Raw genomic sequence first — 13,608 nt, 5'->3', positions numbered from 1 at the left:
AACTTATCTGCCCCATGTAGAGCACGTTGCAGTAGTTTTCTATTAAATGTTTTTATTTTCCATTTTTCATTTTCATACAGCCACATATATACTGTGCATAACCGGGGCCATACAACATTAAACAATAATCACAGCAGTTCCTCTTGTCAGCAATACATATATATATATATTTATTTTTATTACATAGACAACACATACACACAACAATAAAAAAAAACAAAAACAAAAAAACACACACACACACACACAAACCATCATCACATACAGCATGTCGTTTGGTTACAGGTGTTTTAACATTTATCATTCTTATACATTTATTATTTCATTTAATAGGTTATAATATACAGTTTGGGTTGCTTTGTTTACCATCCCTTCTTCCTGTTTTAACACCACCTTATTTTCCCTTTCTTTTCTCCCTCCCCCCTTCTCTACTTTCTTCCTTCCTCCTCTCCTTTCCCTTCCTTCTTCCTGTACCTTTCTCCTACTCCTGCTCTTCCTCTTCCCAGAAAGGCACCAAATTTGATATGGGATATGAGGAGAGATGGTCAGTTAAACTTTAAAATTCAGTTGTGCCGGAACTGAGTGGAGTGGTGCAGCAGGCAATGGGATGTACATGCGTGGCCAGCGTGAAGAACAGGGCGGCGATGACAGTGGCTTTTCTGGCATGTTTGAGACCTCTAGTAATTTTCGGCAGCCTCCAGCCAGTCATCGCTGCTGGGAAGCAGTTGACCAAGAGGCAACAGTTGAGAGGCTTCTCGCAGTCACATTGAAAAAGAGAGTCCGGACCAGCCGCCATGGGAGGAAGGTAAGCCCAAAGAAAGAGGCGGTCGTGGGGGAGGAGGCGAGAAAGGACCGGGGCCTCTGAAGGAGCAGAAACAGGACTGGCAAAGGGAGAGCAGGCGGCATACAGGAAGAGGCCATTTGACAGATTAGGCCAGCCCTGGGCAGAAAAACAAGTCCCCTATTTTTCAGATATTAAGATGCACTGGAGTATAAGACGAACCAAGGTTTGAAGAGGGAATTTTTTAAAAAAGTTTTTGTACTCTGCAAACCTCCCCAAAATGACCCCTATTTTTGCAAAAAAACCCCGGGCCTTTTCTTTTCAAAAAAGGGCACGAATAGTCCTTAGGAGGCTTGTAGAGTATTCCGGGGGGGGGGTGTGTGTGGCAAAATTGAGCAAAAAACGGTCCATTTTTTGCTCATTTCTGCCCTCCCCAGCCCCCAAGAGCACCCTGAAAGCCTCCTACAAGCTATGCACGGCCATTTGGTGAAGGGGCGGGGTTTCAGGAGGCAAAAAATGCTGTATTCAGTATATAAGATGCACTGAGATTTTCAACCTCTTTTTTGAGGCAAAACGGTGCGTCTTATACTCTGAAAAATACAGTAGATAGGTAGAAATTCATTTTTTTTCCTACCGAGTTCTATGGCTGTGACTTGTTGTTGGTCATATGACTGAGTGGGTGTGACCGTGAGTGAGATCGAGTTGGCTACACCCACCTAGTCACATGACACTCCCACCACCACCAAGCCATGCCCACAGAACCAGTAGGGAAAAAATTTGAATCCCACCACTGGGTCAATCATTGGCTTTCCCCATAAGTAGACCATAAGTTTATTAAAAGAGAGTTTATCTTTTATTTCAGTTTTTGAAATTTGTACTGTAAATAGGGATAGGAAGCAAATCAGAATGTCCAATAATGTAAACATATAATAAACATCTATGTTCAATACAACAAAAAGGAAACAACACATGGTTTTTAACATAATATATCCTGGTTAGTTGCATTCAACAACTCATTGTGACTTTACAGGAATTGTTTTTCCCCCCAAGAATGAGAAATGTGTATTTCAGATTGATGTTGACATACTGACATTGTGACTTCAAATTATTGAGCATTGGCAGGAACTGATAGGGATATTTATCCCTTTTCTATCTAATCAAAGAAAGGCACCAAATTTGACAGGGGATATGTGGAGAGATGGTCAGGTAAACTTTAAAATCAATATTTAAAATCACATTGTCCAATATGGCTACAACCATACATTATGTTCAACCAAGTTGTTGATACGCCTGTTGGCTGCACTTCAACAGACACAGATTGGCAGTGGGTATGGTGGTAGGTTGTGTGTGCACAGCTTAATGCACTGTATACTATACTGTATACTTGTGACCTATTGCGTTATGCTTTGAGAGAAAGGCAGGCAGGCTGATGTTTATTTATTTTATTTTATTTGGTTTGTCAAGTTTGTATGAGAAAACAAGTATAAGTATGAAATAATATGTAAACATATAAGTATAAGCAGGTTTAAGTACAGCATAAGAAATGAGTACAAATAAATGGGAACAATAGGACAGGGATGGTAGGCATGCTGGTGTGCTGATCCACGCTCCCTTACAGACCTCTGGGTTGAGGTCCATGGTAGACCGTTTGAGGTTAAAGTTACGAGGGTTTTAGGATGTAACAACAGTTTCAGGCAGTGCATTCCAGGCGTTGACCATTCTGTTGCTGAAGTCGTATTTTCTGCAATCAAGTTTGGAGCAGTTTACTTTGAGTTTCAATCTACTGTTTGCCCGTGTATTATTGCGGTTGAAGCTAAAGTAGTCATTGACATGCAGGACGTTGTAGCAGAATAAATATTTAATTTTAGACTGACTGTATTTTTTACTGCAATGCTGGAATGTTTTGTGGGGAACTATGATCACATATTCAGATTCAGATTCAGATTTAATTTATTTGTATGCTGCCCTTCTCCGGGAGGGACTCAGGGCAGCGAACAACTCAAAAGGGGAAAAGGGATACAAACACAATACATATAATTAAAATACACAAGAGTCATACAGCCATACAAGTCGAGAGGGGAGGGGAACTCATCAACCCCAGGCCTGCCGGCACAGCCAGGTTTTGATGGCTTTCCGGAAGGCCTGGAGAGGGGTGAGGGTCCGAATCTCCGCGGGGAGTTCATTCCAGAGGGACGGAGCTGCAACAGAGAAGGCCCTCCCCCGGGTAGTAGCCAGATGGCATTGGCTGGTAGACGGAACCCGGAGGAGGCCGACCCTGTGCGATCTAACAGGTCTGTGGGAGGTAATTGGCAGAAGGCGGTCTCTCAAGTACCCAGGTCCAATACCATGAAGGGCTTTATAAGTTACGACTAGCACTTTGAAGCGTATCCGGAGACCGATCGGTAACCAGTGCAGCTCGCGGAGGATAGGTGTAACGTGGGTGTACCGAGGTGCACCCACATTCGCTCGCGCGGCTGCATTCTGGACGAGTTGTAGTCTCTGAATACTCTTCAAAGGCTGCCCCATGTAGAGCGCATTGCAGTAGTCCAGTCTTGAGGTCACGAGGGCATGAGTGACTGTTGCGAGTGCCTCCCGGTTCAGGTAGGGGCGCAACTGGTGCACCAGGCGAACCTGGGCAAATGCCCCCCTGGTCACAGCCGACAGGTGATGTTCTAAGGTCAGCTGTGGGTCCAGGAGGACATATGATAAATAGCAAATGAACTTCATAACTTAATATTTACTTACCAAAACAGATAAGCAGAATAAACTTCAGTGGGGAAAAAAAAGAGCAGGATTGGAGCAGCTTCTAATTTTCTGCAGGCTTTTGCTTGTGGGTAGTGTGTGTGTGTGTCTGTGTGTCTGTGTCTGTGTGTGTCTGTGTGTGTCTGTGTCTCTCTCTTTCTCTCTCTCTCTGTGTGTGTCTCTGTGTATGTAAAATCTATTCAGAATCTATTCTATCAATGTGGGATCCAACTATTTAACAATTTCTGATGATGTCTGATTACCAAGACTTCATAATTTTATGTGTTCAAGGGCGGTCTTTGTTGCAGTTTCTCCGTTGAACTTCTGCTTATATTGTCTTACAAAGAGGGAGACTAATGAAATAGGTTTATTGGATGCATCGAGTTCAGCGTGTTCACACACCAAAATCTGAACTGCCTGGGCTCTGCCCAGGATCCTACTTTTATGCCGTGTTCCACACTGTGCATTCTCAAGGCGTTTCCATACCCGACACAAGCATGACATTTCGAAAAGGGGAAGTTCATTTGGAATGTTACAGCGAAGTACATAGGAAAAATGCAAGAAAGAGCAGTTCCTATAATGTCTTAAGCTGTCAGCAGTTTTTACCTCTGTTCTATCTCTCATCCACGTCTGGCTTCCTGTGCCCCTCCTTTACAGGGTCTTGCCACACTGTTCAGCCCTATTTTTAATACTTATGAGGAAGTTGGAAAGTTCACTCCAGCTAAAAGTCAACTTTGGGACTCCAGGGCACTAGAATGAAAAGCCAAGCTAATATGAATTTATAAGGTCCATTCTATTAAGACCACCTAACCTGGCCAGCCACTGGTGGGTTTACCTGTGCACCCCCTCCTGCATCAATATGATAAATAGCAAATGAACTTCATAACTTAATATTCACTTACCAAAGCAGGTAAGCAGAATAAACTTCAGTGGGCAAAAAAAAGAGCAGGATTGGAGCAGCTTCTAATTTCCTGTAGGGTTTTGCTTGTGGATAGTGTGTGTGTGTGTGTGTGTGTGTGTGTCTGTGTGTGTGTCTGTGTGTGTGTGCATGTCTGTGTGTGTGTGTCTGTCTCTCTCTCTCTCTCTGTGTGTCTGTGTATGTAAAATCTATTCAGAATCTATTCTGTCAATGTGGGATCCAGCTGTTTAACAGTCTCTGATGATGTCTGATTACCGAGACTTCATAATTTTATGTGTTCAAGGTCAGTCTTTGCTGCAGTTTCTCCGTTGAACTTCTGCTCACATTTTCTTACAAAGAAGGAGGCTAATGTACTTTCGAAAAACTGTTGTAATATACAGAAAGTGTTCAATCAGGTGAATGGATGAGGCAGACTCAGGCTTAGCAACAAACAACATCTCTTTATTGGAATCAACTATGTACAATCCAGCACCGCTCTGTTTGATGGCAGCCCTTTTATAGGGAGCTTCAAATGGCTCGGCCAATCACCATTTAGTATTTTCCCGCCAGATCCATGGACCTTGGTGGAACCTACCATACTGACTATCAGTATGTAACAGAAAGTTTGATGTGACACGAAAGGCTTCTGAATACAAAAAAAAATGTGGTGGAGTTTCTTTCTGGAATATGGCTAGGACCAAATGTTTATGACCAAAGTTTGCATTCTAAAATTGACATAAAGTTTATACATTCCAAAAAATATTGTTTGACCCAATAGAAGCATTTAATTTTTAAAAAATTATTCCAGCAATTATATTTTAGAAAAAATGTATTTTACAAAGAAAGCAATTTGTTTGTAAGCTGCAAATGTTTAAATAAGCAGTTACTGAGGTTTCACTTGAAATCTTACAGTACTTGAAAAGTAATAGTCTCAGCTTCCTGTAAGTGAAAATTCACTACGGACACGGGGGTGGGCCGGAGCATTACGGTCCTAACAGGGAGGGGCAGATATGGCGGGGACTTTAGGGCTGGCCATTACCGGGGAAGGAGGGCTCGCTATGTTACAGAGATCCCTCCTTCCGGCCCTATGAGTCCCACTCCAAGGCCAGATGGCGTGAGAATCAGGATCCTGGTCTCAGGCTGCTGTCGCTAAATGCCAGGTCTGTAGTTCACAAGGCTCCCCTCATCCGGGACCTAATTTTAGACGAGAGGGCAGACCTGGCATGTATTACTGAAACCTGGCTGGGCCCGGAGGGAGGAGTCCCCCTCACTGAAATGTGCCCAGAGGGTTTTCAGGTGCTTCATCAGCTGCGAGCCCAGGGAAGGGGTGGAGATGTGGCTATTGTTATCTGAGAGTCTTTAGTACCTCGTAGGATCCCAGCTCCGGAGCTTGTCGGGTGTGAGTCCTTGCTGGTGAAGTTGGACCTCAAGGGTCAAGTGGGGAAGGTTGTTGAGAAATTGGTGGCCTTTCAGCTCCGGCGGTCCTTGGAGGAAACCGATTATCTAGATCCCTTCCAGTCGGGATTTAGACCTGGCTACAGCACGGAAACCGCTTTGGTCACGCTGACCGATGATCTCTGGAGAGCCAGGGATGGAGGTCATGCCTCTGTCCTAGTGCTCCTTGACCTCTCAGCGGCCTTCGATACCATCAACCATGGTATCCTTCTGCGACGACTGCGGGAGGTGGGGGTGGAAGGCACTGTTTTACGGTGGTTCTCCTCTTACCTCTCGGACAGGTCGCAGTCGGTGTTGGTCGGAGGGCAGAGATCGACCCCTAGGCCCCTGAATTATGGGGTGCCGCAGGGTTCGGTCCTGTCCCCCCTCCTGCTTAATATCTACATGAAGCCGCTGGGTGAGATCATTCGACGGCACAGGATAAAATACCACCAGTATGCGGATGATACACAGTTGTATCTGTCCGCCCCGTGCCAACTCAGTGAAGCGGTTGACGTGATGTGCCAGTGCCTCGAGGCTGTTAGGGCCTGGATGGGGGTTAACAAGCTTGTACTCAATCCGGATAAGACTGAGTGGCTGTGTGTTTCCCTCCTACTAATTGGCCAAGTTTTCCATCTCTCAGGCTGGGGGGTCAAACAGTACGCCCCTCAGACAGGGTTCGCAATTTGGGAGTCCTCCTGGACTCACAGCTGACTTTCGAACAGTACTTGTCGGCTGTGACCAGGGGAGCATTTGCCCAGGTTCGCCTGGTGCACCCTACCTGAACTGGGAGGCCCTCACTGTAATGCAATTAATAAAATTGAATAGCATTTTAGGCAGTAAAAAATTTATGATGGAAACAATGTCCAATTATGTTCACTGAGTCTTCTTGGAGCCACACCTTCTTTGGGGGTTGATATGTTGGTGAGGAGTGCATTAAAACTGAATTTGTATGACTTCCTTTGCAATTTAGCTTAGCACTAATACCCACATGCTCCCAGAGAGAGAGTGTTTATCAGATTGTTCAGGAGCCTAATACTAATACAACACAACCTTCAATAATAGGGTTTGGAATAAAAGATACAATGGTACAATGGTATTAATGATGATGATGATGATGATGATGATGATGATGATGATACGGAAAAGATGTGATAAAATCAAGAATGGAGAGTTGGCAGAACAAAGCACTGCCTGGCCAATTTCTGGAAAAAATAAAAGATAAAGTGGACAGTGAACAAACTTGGTTATGGTTAATAACAGGTACATTAAAGAAAGAAACAGAGTCACTAATCCTGGCTGCACAAAAACAAGCTATCTGCACAAATGCCATTAAGGCCAAAATCGAAAAATCCTCTGATGATGCCATTTTTAAAAATTCTATACACAATACTTTGAAATATATTGTGCATAGAATTTTTAAAAATAGTTTTACTTCAATTTATTCTGTGTGGAATAGTTTGAAATGTTTTACTTCAATTTATTCTGTGTGGATTCTTTTTTAAAATTGTCTTAGACTATTTAAAAAAAGATTCTATCCAAAATAAATGGAAGTGAAACCATTTTTAAAAATCATATGCACAATACTTTGAAATATATTGTGCATAGAATTTTTAAAAATAGTTTTACTTCAATTTATTCTGTGTGGAATAGTTTGAAATGTTTTACTTCAATTTATTCTGTGTGGATTCTTTTTTTAAAATTGTCTTAGACTATTTAAAAAAAAAGATTCTATACAAAATACAAAATACCAGCTGCAGTTATTCACTTAAGAACTGTGGCAAGATGGCTAAAATATCGGCATATCTTAAAGATCACTCAAATGAGAAATATAAACGAGACTGGAAAAAATAGATTGACTATATACAAAATAAATACGGGACCAAGAAATTCCAGTTAGCCTATGCTTAAGATCAGAAATGATTTAAATTGTTTAAAGTTAGCTCAGCAAGAAGAAGCTAAGATCAATGTAGAGATGTCATTAATTTCTTTATTTCTTTTTTCTCAATAGATTTTAGACTGTGTTTGTTAAAAATCCATACCGTGTACGAGTTCTGGGAAGTCGGGGGGGGGGGGGAGGAGGACGGGGGTTGAAGGGGAGGGGGAGGGAGGGGTATACTTTAGGCTAGACAAGAATTTGGTGGTAAACTAGAACTATTTTGACACACAAAAAATTGTATTCCGATGTCTTACTGATTGAGGAATGATGAAATGTTTGTTTTAAAAGAAATAAAACTTTTGAACCATTAAAAAAAAATAAGTAAGTGCTTTTTTAAGATAAGGATTATGTTAATAATTGATTTATTTCCTTGTTCTCACTTAGAATGACACATGCTACGTACAATGTTTCTCATCTTGGCAACCTTAAGCTGTGTTGAAATCAATTTCCAGAATTCCTCAGCCAGGGTACATCTATTTGAAATGGCCAAATTTGAAACACTGACCTAATGGAAAACCTCCAGTTTTAATACATATGTAAATGGCAGTGGTGGATTCTGGATCCCAGTGCAACCAGTACGGTGCAACGGGGCGCGGCGTCCACCACATGAACGTGCTCAGCATGCGCACACATGTCCTTACCTCCTGTGATGCTCCGTGACGCCTCTGTGATCCCTCTGCGATGCTCCAGCTGCTTGGAGGAGCGTCGGGAAGGTGCTGTACCCTCCATGCATGTGCGCGGAAGCGCCAAAGAGCTCAAATACCAGTAAAGAGCATGGGCGGGCGGACAGGCCCTCTGGAGCACTGTACTGGAATGGTACCCGGTGCTTCCGGCAGGCACTGGTACACCCATACTAGGGAGTACCAGTTGTAACCCACCACTGGTAAATGGACTCTTTCAAGACCACCTGGTTTTATCTCTCATTCTAAAGTTGTATTCTGTTGATATCTAAAAGTTGACATCAAAATCTATTACATTCAATGGCACAGTTTTTGTTCCCTTTAGTGTCTGAAATTACCACTCTATGCAATGTAAGGGAGATAAATCGAAATGTGTCCATTAATGCATTTTTGGCTTGTAATAAATTATACAAATTATGCACATTATTTTTCAGTATATCTTTATACTGAATTAACATTAGCTCCACAACTCAGACTGATTTTATAGGAATTAAAGCTTCTGCAAGATTCAGAAATTTACGTATTTGAGTTTACTATTAACCTCACTTTCTGGTTTGTGAGTATCACCCAGAAATCTTTTAAGCTGTTAATTATAGAGGATGTAATTTCTGAAGTTAGCAAGTTAGTAAGTTACAATTTTTTTAACTTAGTACAACATGGTACATTGATTCAGACATTCAGTGAGCTGTTTACAGTAACTGAGGATTTGTTGTTGTTGTTGTTGTTGTTGTTGTTGCATTTGCCAGGACTGAGAGATAGCAGTTTGGTGTAATGGTTAAAACCCCTGGCTGGAGATTGGCTGGACCTCTAATCCTGTCTTAGTCACAAAGCCAATTGGATGACTCAATTCTTGACAGTCAGGTCCAGAAATAATCAATACAGGTATTCCTTGACTTTTGACCTCAACTGAGATCAGAATTTCTGTTGCCAAGCAAGGCAATTGCTAAGAGAGCTGCAGCCGATTTTATTGAATTGAATTGAATTTATTGCACTTACCGTATATACTCGAGTATAGGCCGACCCGAATATAAGCCGAGGCACCTAATTTTACCACAAAAAACTGGAAAAGTTATTGACTCGAGTATAAGCCTAGGGTGGGAAATGCAGCAGCTACCGGTAAATTTCAAAAATAAAAATAGATACCAATAATGTTTTTGAATATTTATTTCAAAGAAAAACAGTAAACTAGCGGTGTATTCAATGAAATACTTCACTCACCTCATGATGCTGATGTCCCGCTGTGATGATGATGTCCCGTGCAGCCGCGGGAGCGATGTCCCGCCTCCTATGACACATGGCACAGTGATTCCTATCATTGGATCACTGTACCAGAGGAGGTGGGACATCGCTATGTGGCTGCTTGCCATAACAAGGAGGAGGTGGGACATCGTTGCAGAGCGGCAGGAGGGGGAGGAAGGGGAATCGTAAGGCAGCCCTGCATTACATTAGAACGTGAGGAGGGGGGATGGTGCGGTGCGCGCTGCGCGGCAAACTGACACAGAGGGAGGGGAAACTCACAGGGGCACTGGGCCATTCACGAGTGTCACCCAGCGGCATGGCCCCGCCCCTTTTTCTCCTCCATTTCGGGCAAATTTTTCACTGACTCGAGTATAAGCCGAGGCGGCTTTTTTCAGCCCAAAAAGTGGGCTGAAAAACTAGGCTTATACTCGAGTATATACAGTATATGTTGCCCTTTTCCCCGAAGGGGACTCAGGGCGGCTCACAATCCAAGTCAGGGAAGGGGATACAGATAAGGGATAAAAAGACGAAAAAAACAATACACAATTTAAAAGCATACAACAACCATACCATTCGAGGAGGGGGGCAAAAGCTCTTTAGCCCCAGGCCTGTCGGAACAGCCAGGTTTTAAGGGCTTTGCAGAAGGCCTGGAGGGTGGTGAGGGTTCGAATCTCCACGGGGAGCTTGTTCTAGAGGGTCGGAGCAGCCACAGAGAAGGCTCTCCTCCGGGTAGTCGCCAGCCGGCATTGGCTGGCAGATGGAATTCGGAGGAGGCCTAATCTGTGGGATCTAATCGGTGTATTGGAGGTAATTTATGAACCTTTTTGGACACGGTTCTTAAGCAGATCACTGTAGTTGTTAAGTGAATCACATTGTTGTTTAAGATGATTAAAGCCCTAAAAGCATATGAAGAAAGGTTGGAAGATTTGGGTTTGGCTAATCTAGAGAAAAGAGGAACTACAAGAGACATGTTAACAGTGTTCCAATATTTGAGGTGCTGCCACAAAGAAGCGGGGGACCTATTTAAAAAGCAGCTGAAGGCAGGACAAGACACAATGGATGGAAACTAATCAAGGAGAGAAGCAACCAGGAATTAAGGAGAAACTTCCTAACAGTGAAGATAATTAATCAGGGAAACAGCTTGTCTTCAGAAATTGTGAGTACTCCATAACTGGAGATTTTAAAGAAGAGACTGGACAGTCACTTGTCTGAAATGGTATAGGGTCTCCTGCTTGAGCAAGGGGCTGGACTAGAAGATCTCTAAGGTCCTTTTTAGCTGATCAGGCATAGCCTCTTTTGACTTATGTCTTAGTTTCAAGAAGAACTAGAGACTAGCATCTTTCAATGACCATGGGGAAATGGGGGGCTTTGACTTTTTCAGGGAATAAGTGTCATTCTCCCCCCCCCTTTACTGAATTAAAAGTTTCTGCAAGATTCAGAAACTTATGTATTTGAGTTTACCGTTAACCTGACTTTCTGGTTTCTGAGTATCACCCAGAAATCCTCTAAGCTGTTAATTACAGAGGATGTAATTTCAGTAAGTGGCAAGATTACTTTTTAAAAACTTAGTACTTCATGGGACATTGATGTTTACAGTAAATGACATTTTTGTTCGGACTGAGTGGCAGGCAATTCAGTGTAGTGGTTAAGATTGGCATGTACTCGAGTCCTGTTCTAGGAAGAAGAAAGCAGAGACGAAGGACTTCTGAAATTTTGCCAAAGAAAGTGGAGAATGTGGTCCAGGAAGTTCCTAAGAATTAAGGCTGATTTAAGTGTAAGACCAATGAATTGTAAATCATGACTTCATGAGGGTGGTACTGCAGATACTTATAAAAGAGTCCTGGTTTCTAGGAGGTCACAAATTCTGAAGACATTTCTGTTTCAAGAGGCCAACTGGTTTACTCTTCCATGGATTTTTTTGTCAGCACTGCTCTTCTCCTGACCATCTCCTGCTGCCTGGGGAATACTGAAGCCGGAAGTTATATACTCACTGTACCAAATGGGGGTCCCTGGGGTGACTGGGGCTCAAGTGAGTTTTGCCCTGGAGACTCTGCACATGGCTTCTCCCTGAAGGTAAAAAATTATTTTTCAGATGGTCTTTTACTTCTTTCTATTTCCTTGAAATTAACTCTTCTTCAGTTTTCCACTTTGTGTTTTAAGAAAGGCCACAACATATGTCTTGATGCTAACATTTTTTTGATTCCATAATCAAAGAGAGGCATCGATTGTCCCATATTGATGGGTAAATGTTGGAAATTCCAAGAACTGAAGGCTGAACGAAACCAAGGCCTGATCTGGAAGTTTATCAGAGTCTTATTTTCCTAGGTAGAACCACGCCAAGGAAAAGGTGACGATACAGCTCTGAATGGAATCCGTTTGTACTGTAAGAAAGGCAAAACAATTGAGTCTACAGTTGGACCGTGAGTAACCATCTTTCTTGTCCTATATTATTTTCTTGTGAGGAGATGACTGATTGCTATTAATTTTGGAAGGGGATGCACTGGAAATAAATGAATTAATAAAGCTGATTTTCATGGATTGTTGTGCAATGGTCTCTCTGAATTAGAAGCTGAGTCATCGTTGGAGACTTGTTTATTCTGGAGAAGTCCCAAAATAGCTGCTAATATTTTGTGCACCACAGCAAGTGTATCTCCAACCTTTGGCCTTTCTTGACGTGCTCATTGCTCTTTCCTGACATTCATTCATGCTCCCAACACCCCTTTATTGATTCAATGACCCTTGGTGGTACAGTGGTTTGAAGGCTGTACTGCATGCTACTTCTGCTGCCTGCCGGCTGCCTGCAATTTGTATTCCTTATTTTTTTCCCTAGAAGCTTATGGCAGCAGCCACAAGATCCACTTTCCTTGTTTTTCTCCCCCTACAACAGCCCAACGAGTTAAGTCAAAAGTCAATTATAGTCCCAGAGGTAATGAATTTTGATACTCAGACATAGAATTCAACAGGTTCCTAGTCCCAGATTTTAGCCATTATGCTTGAGTCTTGATGCCTGATGACGAGCTTAATCAACAAACCAAAGAGATGTTTGTCTATCCTTTATGGGCAGGTGGGGAGACTGGACCATCACCCAGTTCTGCAAATCAGGCTACCTGGTTTCTTTTTCTCTGAGAGTTGAAGGCCGTCAAGGAAAAGGTGATGATACGGCAGCTAACAACATCCAGTTCTCTTGCAGTGATGGTCTAGTCATGACGGGCCATGGCCAGAGTTGGGGGGATTTTGGCCCATGGAGCCTTCGCTGCCCATCAACTGGTATATGTGGGATACAAACAAAGGTGGAGGGAAGACAAGGCAGGCGTGATGACACAGCACTCAATGACGTGCGTTTTTATTGCTGTTAATGGCTGATACACGTTTTGTCACGTGGAAATACGCTTTTGCTATACATTTCCAAAAACTGTTAATTATAGTCTAATATTAACTTGAGGAGAGAGTAAAATGTTTGTGCAAAATGTGGTAGTACAAGGTAATCCTCCCACCCCTCTGTGTATTTTGAAATGGGCTCATATTGGAGAGAAAAAAATGTGGTGGCAGAAACCTCAAGCATTGCAAAGATTGATGATCTCTTCTCTATCATTTTGAATCAAGTCACAGAAGCAAACTGTAATTCTGTATTACTGCTTTCTTGCTTGCAAATAAAATTGTGTTGCATCTTCAAAGTCATTCCTTTTTTTCATTGTTTTGGGCCCCGATAATATGTATGTATTTCTTTGGGTTTATTTATTCTTGCATTTCACTTCAGAGAATACAGAAAGACAATAAACTATAGGTGGACCAGCACCAGTTAAAAACCAACACAAATTGATGATGCATGTGTTTTTATTAGATGTGGATAATGAGCTACAAAAGTTTTCTTTTTAGACAAAGCCGACAAATCATC

The 13,608-nt window shown here is 42.5% G+C and overlaps 1 protein-coding gene across 1 annotated transcript; it reads left to right on the top strand.

The window, feature by feature from the left end:
• The first annotated feature begins 11,593 nt into the window (after positions 1–11,593).
• LOC116510557 (vitelline membrane outer layer protein 1-like) lies at positions 11,594–13,387 on the top strand. The gene is made up of 3 exons (XM_032220156.1): positions 11,594–11,786; positions 12,039–12,133; positions 12,778–13,387. The coding sequence occupies exons 1-3, from the start codon at positions 11,622–11,624 to the stop codon at positions 13,067–13,069; spliced, it is 552 nt and encodes a 183-aa protein (XP_032076047.1). The 5' UTR covers positions 11,594–11,621; the 3' UTR covers positions 13,070–13,387.
• Positions 13,388–13,608: the final 221 nt, after the last annotated feature.

This window comes from Thamnophis elegans, chromosome 6 (assembly GCF_009769535.1).
Source record: "Thamnophis elegans isolate rThaEle1 chromosome 6, rThaEle1.pri, whole genome shotgun sequence".
NCBI classification, from domain to species: Eukaryota; Metazoa; Chordata; class Lepidosauria; order Squamata; family Colubridae; genus Thamnophis; species Thamnophis elegans.
The sequence above is the reverse complement of the archived record's forward strand: the minus strand, read 5'-3'. Positions and strand labels throughout refer to the sequence as shown.